The sequence below is a fragment of the Pygoscelis adeliae genome, unplaced genomic scaffold (assembly GCF_000699105.1).
Source record: "Pygoscelis adeliae isolate BGI_AS28 unplaced genomic scaffold, ASM69910v1 Scaffold323, whole genome shotgun sequence".
In the NCBI taxonomy this organism is placed as follows: Eukaryota; Metazoa; Chordata; class Aves; order Sphenisciformes; family Spheniscidae; genus Pygoscelis; species Pygoscelis adeliae.
This window is the reverse complement of record NW_008824365.1, coordinates 25,368-34,696: the sequence shown is the minus strand read 5'-3', so window position 1 is coordinate 34,696 and position 9,329 is coordinate 25,368. Positions and strand designations below refer to the sequence as shown.

Sequence of the window (9,329 nt, the reverse complement as noted above, 5' to 3'; positions counted from 1 at the left end):
GCCCCCCCCCCCCCCGGGCACCCCCCCCGCGGGCAGCAGCCACGGGGGTGCCCAGACCTTGGAGGAAGCCTCCAAGAGAAGCCTGGCACCTCAGTGGTGACCGAGCACCTCCCCGCCGGTTCTTCGGAGATCTGGGATGAACGTGAGTGAGGCGGAGACATTCCTGGTCCCCTCCACAGGGGCATCAACGGCCAAGACCTCCAGCCTTCACAAAGGGTGATGGTGCCAGCTGCCCCCAGTGCCCGCAGCCCCGCGGAGGTGCTGACAACCAGAGGCAAGCTGCTAGCAGATGGCAGAGATGCAGGGGGCACGGGGAGGAGGGGCCAGGAGATGCTGGTGGCTGGTGGGAGGGATGGCCGCAGCCGAGACGGTTCCCGTCCAGGACGACAGCTTGCATATGGATAAACAACGAGATAATTACAAACTTGGCGGGGTGAGAAAAGCCCATGGCTGCAGCGTCCTCCTGCTGCCAGCTCCTGCAACCCATACGTCCCGCACGGCTCCCTTCGCAGACTCATCATGAGAAAATTACTCACCATAAAAGCCCTGGCTAGAGCACTGCATTAGATACAGCTGTGAAACCATTTATCTATTGATAGACCCCTATTGTCAGGGACTGGGGTTTGGCTTTTGTGCAAGCGAGCAATTTGGAAAAGGGGGGGAAAAAAAAAATCAACAAAAATGACAACCCAAAAAACCTACCAACCAACAAACAAACAAATAAAGAAGGAGAGAGACAATACCCGACAGCTCGCAGGGTTTCCAGGCCTCTGCCAGCTGGGAAGCTAAGCGTATGAAATATGCATCGCACTGAACAAAGCAAACTGAAACGTTCGGCACTGGAAAGCTGTAACCCTTTCCTGTGCGCCGGAGCCAGGCATGGGGAGAGCGAGATCCCTGGGCTGCCAGAAAGTTAAGGGAAAAAAAGACCAGGAGAAAAAGCATCCGGGGCCATGGGTAAGGAGGAGCGCTGACAGCTTCCCCTACAACACCACCCAGGCTCTTTGGGTAAAGAGCCTGATCCTATAGGATGAGACGAGCTCAACAGGCAGCTGCTTAATGCAGGTTAAATGTTTAGGAACTGCTTCGGACGTGAGCGGCTATAGGAGCAATAGCTGGGATGGCTTAAAGCAGAGAAAGCTGCTGCTGTTCCCTGACGTTCACTTCCACACCTCTGCTCCCCAGGGGTGTATCGGAGGAGGAGCACTTCTCCGAGCACTCGAAGGACAGCATCTCTCCGGGGGACCACGCTCCGCATCGCCACGCTCCTGTGCGGGGAGGGGGCGGGGGACACTGTATCAGGGTGTGGGCACCCAGTCTGGAGCCACCATGACTCTGCTGGGGAGAGCCACCTCCTGCCCATGCTGCTCCACCACGGGTGGTCCTGTCTCACACCAGGTTGCACAGCATCCTCAGCTGGGAACAGACTGCGCAGCGACTGTGTCAGGCTGGAGCACATTGTTTCGGTGTTGACAGTGACGGTGCAGCTTCATCCTTCTGCCTATCACCCAAGGGGTAACCTAAAGCCAAGACCGGGCAGTGAACAGGACAAGGGAGAAAGCAGTGCAGGGCACGGCCAACAGCCTGATCGCACACGGCTCCGGGTCGGCTCAGGAAACCACCTCGCAGCCCAAGGTGCAGGAATAATTAGTAAGGAAGCGGAACGAGAGCCAGCTAGAAAACCTGAGCTAACTGTATGCAATGGAGCACAAGGCTCATGAGAGCTGCAAGGAGATCGGAAGGCTGGAGCACGTGCATGAAAGGAATCCAGCGCTCTAATCAAGGGATGGGAGAAAATGAAGGGAAGAACAGAGATCCAGCAAACTTTCAGCTAAGTAGATTATTGATCTTCGGGGTGCGCCAGAAACCAGCTTTGCAAATTACAGTAGTCCCCTGCCGCAAGCTCAGGCAGTTACCGGATGGCAAAGCAGAAACACTCTCCACCTCCCCGCTCCTGCCACCCACACGCCTTCCTCAGCCACCGCCACGATGCCACCGAGCTCCTGTTTGCATCTCACTGCGGGAGGACACGCAAACTTGTCCAAAGGCTGACAACGTGAAAGGAAACGGCGCGATCCCCCAGCATCTAATGGGAGAGACAGTGTTAGCGGGGAAGAAACAGCTCGGAGAAAGCCTGTTGTCTTCTGTTGACGAGAGGCAGCAGAAGGCAGAAACCTCAGCCCAACGCGAGCGGGGAAGGCGGTGACCTTGCGAGGCTCTGTACAGCTAAGCAAATAATTTCTTTGGCAAAGGCAGGCGCTCTTTCTGCTCGCAGTCAGGAAGGTTTCTGCACGGCGGAGCAGAGGTGTGAACGCCCCACAGATTGCCCTGACAATGCGCCTAACCCCCGGCACGAAGATCACCTGCTCGCAGGAGCGGAGAGGCTGGTGAGAAGAGACAGCTTGGAGCCCAACTCCTACCAGGGTGCTCAGCATCCCACCAGATCTGCCCCACCGTGCTCGCCCTTAGCCCTCGATGCTGCCAGGCACTGCTGCCCCACGGCACAGCCGCCTCGCAGCACGGCCCCATGTCCCCACCGCGGCCAGGACCAGCTCCCGCTTGGCAGTTTCATTATCATCTGTGCAGCGGCACAGATGTGCGCCGTGCTTTCTGTGTACAGAGAGAGATCCCTGCCCTGAAAGTCGTATCATTGAAGCAGACGGCAGGCGCTCCCTGTGCCGGCCCAGCTGCCGGGAGGTGTTTATTTCCAGCAATCCATTACGTGACATTTGGTAATTTTTCATAGTGTCAATGCCAAACCAGAGAGAAATGCCTGGAGCAGGGATGGGGCTGGGGATGCTCGTATCAATCCCGGGCAAAGAGGGCACTGGGAGGGCTGTGTGCCCCCTGCCACCGGCCCCACCACCGCTGTCCTTCCACCAGGACCCCTCTGCCTTTGCTGGGTTCCCACCACAGACCTCCCAGCCCTCAATCAACCAACGTGCTGTAAGCCTCAGAGCCCTCCTGCGGGGGAGGTGAGGAAATATGTGTTTATCCTGTCTCGTAAGAGGCAAGGAAAAGGCCACGCCAGGGTTGTCCGGTGGCACAGGCAGGGAGGGTGACACCGACCGGGTCTTCTCATCCCGGGGACAGCCCCTCCGCCACGGAGGAGCTGATTTTAAACAAAGCCAGGCCTTTCTTTGACTGGTGGGAGTGTGATAAGCACTCAGTCTGTCAGATCGTCCTTATTTTAAATAAATTCCACTGACGTACTCTCTTCTGACATAAATTATTAACCAAGCATGATGCACACAGCGTGCCAGCAGCAGCATCTCAGGGCAGGAACAGGCAGCAGGTCAGGCTTTCTGCCTGCGACCGCAGGTGTGAAGCAGTTAAATTACACCGTCACTGGGAGAAGAGGTGTGCCACCACGGCTGCTACCTGCCCGCCGGCGTGGCCATGCGATGGGAAGTCACGCTCCATACCCAGGACATATAAAAACCAAACGCCTGGCATCTCCACGCGTCTGTCTGTGCCAAGACACGCTGAGAGCAGGGACCGTTTTTCCCACCTCGCCACGGCCCTTCTGACAGTCCCAGGGACAGAGGCAGCCAGCTCCGCTCTGCTCCTGGAAATGCTGTGGATGCCCTGGCGGGACCCAGCCAGCCGCTGTCTCCTAGGGTGGCCCGAAGCAGATGGGACCATTTCTCTCCCTTCAGCCTGAAGAAACTCCCAGTTAAGCTGGGACAGCTTAACTGAGATGGGGATAGCCTTTCAGAGAGGGACCAACCCATCAGCCAACGCCCAGAGGCAAATTCTACCACCTCTCCACACCCTCCCGGGCTCATGTCTTGAGAATTCACCAGAACATTAAAAAAAAAAACCAAACCCAAGGGAGAGCCTGATGGAAAGCCAGCCATCAGCAAGGGGCGCGGGGCCAACGCCAGCGCTGGTGGGAGCTCCTGGGAGCACCATGAGATATCGGTATGGACCTCAGCCACCCGTGCTGGGGGCTAAAGGGTGTATATGAGAAATGGCTGGGATAAAAGGGCAATTCCTCTGCCCCAAAATATAAACTCAAGCAGCCTGAAGTCAGAGAAAAGAGAAGAGTTTGTGTGAGTCTCAGCTTTCTGAAGCCCTGGGGGGTGGTGGGCTTCCAGCACCAGACACAGGTCGGGCATCTGGGCTCCCCTTTTTCTCCGGTCACTCAATACAACCAGAAGGAAGGGGAAGGAGTATTGAGCAGGAAAAAAAAAAAAAAAATCACATATTTTTTCCTCTCATAGTTCATAAGAGAAACGTCCACGTTTCATCCTGGAAGTAGCTGCACTTTGGGGATTCTTGTGCCCGAGACCTAATTTGTAAAGTGCCTAGGGATCCCTTAGGGTAAAAAAAGCATTATAGGATCATTATTAAAATGGACACATTATATTTCATGTCTCAGTTCCACACAACTGGGGGAAAAAAGGCCAAGATCTAACTCTGGGATGAGGGGACAAAACCGTGAAACATAACGCTCATCCAGTGAAGTGATAAAAACGAGACGTGGCTTCCTACTTCCCGGGGGCTGCCCCGCCCCAGCCACTCCAGGTCTCCTGCTTTGCCCACTGCCCAGCCTCGCAAGAGCAGTGACACGGAGAAAAAGAGCAGCAAACCTTTTTTTTTTTAATAAAAGCCACAATCCCTGGCCAGAGCGGTCCCTCGCAGCTCTCCCCTGGGCTCGTTTTGCACGTCTGGGGTGGGATCCAGCACCCCGTTACGGCATCAAAAGGCAGAACACAACCTGCTGCAGCCTGACCACAACCCACGCGCAGGGCTGCCCATGGTCCCACTGGCTCCTCCAGCTGCCAGCACAGATAATCTAGAGAAAAAAAAAAGGCTTTCTCGAGGCTTTCACCAGTACTTACACTAGCAGCATCTCTAGTATACCCTGCCACAGACCGGGAAGCTCCTTTCGAACCCTTGGCATGTACGTGGCTAGATGAGAAGCTGTTTCCCCAGAGGAACGGGTGAAGCCATGTACTTCAGGTTGGATCTCATGCCTGCCTGTCTCCCACCCACACAGCACATGACTGCTGGCGTAATTTCTCTTGCACATACAGCATCTATCTACTCAGCCGAGCCCGTACATCACCTGGCTATTGATCTGCCGGAGGCGACGTGACCTGCACCCACAATGAGGGTGCAAAGGAGATGTGGCAGGAATGCAGACCCTGGTTAGCCGTGTCTGCGGGGAGAGAAAGGGGCTGAGGCAGCAGGACACCCTGGACCTCAGGCTGGGGGCTACTTCTGCAGCGGGGACCACACCGCACCCCAACACAGGGACAGCTCAGGGAGAAAGGGGCCCAGTCGCTTCACCATCAAGGATATCTGACTTCTGAGATACGAGAACTGCTGGTGCAGATATCACTTGGCAGTTGGAGCTCGGCATGGAGCTGGACTTTCATGGAAACCTGACGGGTTTCCCCCGTGCCGTTTTGAAACAAATGCAACCCCCAAGGCCACCAGTCCCGCCCTTCCAATTCTCACTGCTAAAACCCTGATCAAACCCAGTGAAATAAACACAGACCCCATTTCTAGATTTTCCAGCACTCATCCTCTCCTCCAGACTATATAGTGACTCTTTAGACCAGAGTAGGCTCCATCTGAATTCCTGTCAATGCCTCGTTCTTACCTTCTGCAGTAGATTTCAACTTTTTGACCTGGCTTTCATAGGCCAGGCACTGCTTCACCTATCACCTTGCTCTGGGCCATCAGCCTCAGCAGACATAATATCATCTTCTTATACCATAGCCTTCCCCTCCCACCCCCATGCAGGGGGGTGTTCTCTCACAGATGTTGTTTTTCTTTGCAGGCAAGGACAACGCTTGTGCGGTCCATAAAGTACCATGGCTATAGCAAGCCATAAATGAATACAAGAAAGAGAAAACTCTAAATAGCGTCACTGAGGTCCTGGGAATAACAGCAGAGCAAGCTCCAAAGCGCTGGGGAGGAAAGAACTTTTCACGAGACAAAGTGAAGCAGCAGAGAACATGGCTGAGCACTACCTGTGTGTTGTCTTCATCTCCCTGAGCATGGATGGTATAGGAACGACCACCGTTTTTCAAGGTCTCAGTGGCAATGCGCACTTCCACCCCTGGAAGCGGGGTGCCCACAGAACCTGCAAAGGAAAACAAGACTGAAACAGTGGACAGCCTCGGGGAAACAACAAAACCAAGGATGCAAAAGAGCAGCTGCTCGTCTATCAATGGCATCTGCAGACTGTGCTGGCAGTCAAGAACTTCCTAGCAGGGGGTTACCCTTCAGGAAGGCTTCGATAACATCGTATGTCTGCAAGCAAATGTCACTGCGGTGCAATACGCCGTTGTTCGCTGAGCAGGCAGGGTTGGAAACGCCTAGGAAAACAAATGTGACTCCAGCCCTGAACAGTCTCTCTTGGCCAGTCTTTGAAGACATCAGCACACCATCGTAGCTCAGTAATGAAGCTGTCTTTTTAAAAAAAAAAAAAACAAAAACCAAAAACCAAAAAACGCACCACGAAACATACACAAAGATGTGAAAAGAAAGAGCACGATGATTACTAGAGTGGCTCACTGCTTCTCTATAGCCTGCACCTGACAGAGAAGGCAAAGGCTTAACAGTGTAAGAATTGCAAGGGATTATCTCAGTTTTATGCGACATCAATACACTGTACGTAAAGCATCACAGGAGAAAAGCACGGGTTTCAATTTTCAAAGCCAGGGAATCTGACACAGTGTCACGAACGACTGCTATTAAGCTCCAAGATGGTCCTGCGACCCAGAGCTCCCCAACCTGCAGCATTCCCACCCCTTGGTTTAGTGCATGCCCTTCTTGATGAGCATCTGAAAGCACAGAAGAAAGGGCAGCTTTGTTCCTGCGACCTCTGTCTGACGGGGGGCTCCAGGCTCGGCAGCAACCAGGAGTTGTGGGCATCTGCTGGCTCAGCAGGTTTCGCTCTGCATCTCAATGGCACGAGACGGCTCTCATTGCAAGATGAAGCCCGTGACTTTCATCCCCCGCAAGCTGGGAACAGTGAGCACGCAAACCTGCACAGGGTGCAGAAGGACATCAGCACAGAGCAACCTGTGGCTCAGGAGGACCGGACAGGTCAAGGCTTAAACTGGTAAGTCTAGTCTTTATTTTAAGACATGATTTCCCCCCCGCCCCCCCGAGTCTCCAGTTGGTGGGACTTTCTAGCTCTGCTGGTCAGGCAGCAGGAGCAGCCTGACATTGGAAAGTCCTTAGAGCAGGGTGTGCAGGACCTGGAGCCCAGTGCTGTCTTCTCCTTGTCGTCTGTATTTCAGGCATTTGGGTTGAAGTGGCATTTTCCCTATCCTAGTCTTGTTCTCCTGTTCAAGTCCTGGAGATCCGATATCTGTGACATCATGATTTTATTTGCTACATTGGTCAGTTGCCATGGAAATGGGTATGTCGTCGTAGCCCAGATTTATGGCATCCCTGCAGGATCAGCTAAGAGCAGATGGGCTATGAGGGAGTGAGATTTTATTGCAGCGAAACTACCCGAACAATTAGCAAATCTGGCAAGAAATAAACAGAAAGCGACGCAGCAGTTCTGTGATGTGTATCTGTTCAGCCTGAAATTGCCTTCGGCATTGAGGTCAGCCAACATGCAGGCAGGTCCTTCTCTTACCACAAGCATCGCTTGGGCTGCTCTCATCTCATGGCCAGACACCGCCAGGAGTCGGAGACAGAGGACGGCAGCAGGGTAAGGAGGGAGAAACATGTGCCAGGAGAAGTCACCAGGAGAAGTGCCCCGAGGTGCCATGTACTTATGTATTTTAAACAGTCTGGTACCTGCCATTGTAGACTCCAGGAGGACTCAAAAAGCAAGTTACAAGTCATGGAAAACACGCCAAGTGTTTGCACATCAAGCTTGCTTGAAGCCACCTTCTAGACTTCTATGGGAACATTTTCTCCAGCGTGAAAAATGCCGTGTGTGAACAGCCTCCAAACCTGCCTGCGAGCCGTGGCAGGGGACGGCAGGCAGGCACTGCAAAGTCAGTCTTGCAAAGCTCATGGAGGGAGCAGTAACCAGTGCAATGAACTGCCACGGGCTCTCACAGATTTGCCATCTCTGGAGACCTTCAAATCAAGATCAGATGGATGCCTTCCTGGAAGATGCTTCTTCCCTGTGTGCAAGCTACTGACCTCAATGCAGAAATGTAACAGACTGATTCATGGGCAGCAGGACTAAATGGTTAGTGCCCACTTCTAGTCTCAGTCTTTGAGAATGAAATACCAAAGACCAGCACAGTGCTGTCAAACGAATCTGAAGACACAGAGAAGGCAACGTGTTTCCCATACAGTGTTTCAGATCAAATTATTTCCTACTTGGCTAAAGTAAAACCAACATGTAAAATAAGTCCCTCATGGAGAGCTGTTTCCTTATATTCGGTCTGGAAAAGGCTTTCTGGTATTTAGGAAAAATGACAAACTTGGAAATCAACATCTGTAAAGGCTGAAAATACTCACAACATTGGTTAGAGCTACACAAACCTGACAGTATTAATAAAATTTGTGCAAAGACAATGACTAGAGCTTCTCAGGCCCATCTGCCGTGTCAAGATACACGCCGTGCCGACTCCAACAGGTCAGCGCAAGGTTGAGCCCGTTCCCAAAGGAACAGCACCGGAGGTCCTGGCTTCACCGAGACAGCGATCAGGGGTGAACAGAAGGGGGTCGACACTCAGCACTGGCTTCCTTTTGTCCCCAGCCATAATCCCGAGGGGAAACTGGGGAGAAATCCCTGCTCCTTCCCCTCTCGCTCCCTCCCAGCTCTCTCCAATTTGCAGACTCCTGAATGTTAAGAAATGCTGGCAACATGCCCGCGGTGTCAGCTCAGCCGGCATCAGCCGGGCTGCAGTCAGGAAGGAGTGACACTATTATTCTTTCACCGGTTCTCCTCTCTGTTTAAAAAAGTTGTCAGCTCTTCCCAGATAAATTTAATTGGCCCTGCGGTCTGTGTCCTTCGGTATCTGGGGACCTCGATGCTGTTATGTGCGGTGGTGTCCTGGGAGAATTGAAACAGGCCAACGATAAGGCACTCAACGATCTCACTGTCAACAATACACGGAGTCCCCGCTGTAGGAGCTATTAGCCGCCTCTGATCTAAACCTCCAATTAAAGTGGTGATTAGGCCCAGTGAGGCATTCTCCATCCATGAATTATTCATCTCCCTTCACAGTAACAGCACCAGGGGGATTAGAATGAGAGCTGGTGAAAACAGAGGCATTTTAAGCAGGGTTTTAACCATATACAAGCAAACATTTATCTTTCAAACCTTTCATCGTTTCTTCTTCTGGAAATTAAAGCGCCCCCACCCGCCCCTGCCCCTTCAGACCTGTGCT

The 9,329-nt window shown here is 53.0% G+C and overlaps 1 protein-coding gene across 1 annotated transcript in view; it reads right to left on the bottom strand.

Annotated features, from left to right (window-relative positions):
• ACSF3 (acyl-CoA synthetase family member 3) overlaps nucleotides 1–9,329 on the bottom strand; it is a 64,556-nt gene that overhangs the window by 39,763 nt on the left and 15,464 nt on the right. Inside the window, exon 5 of the mRNA XM_009319898.1 lies at nucleotides 5,988–6,100. Coding sequence (XP_009318173.1) covers nucleotides 5,988–6,100 — 113 coding nt within the window. The remainder of the gene's footprint in view (nucleotides 1–5,987; nucleotides 6,101–9,329) is intronic.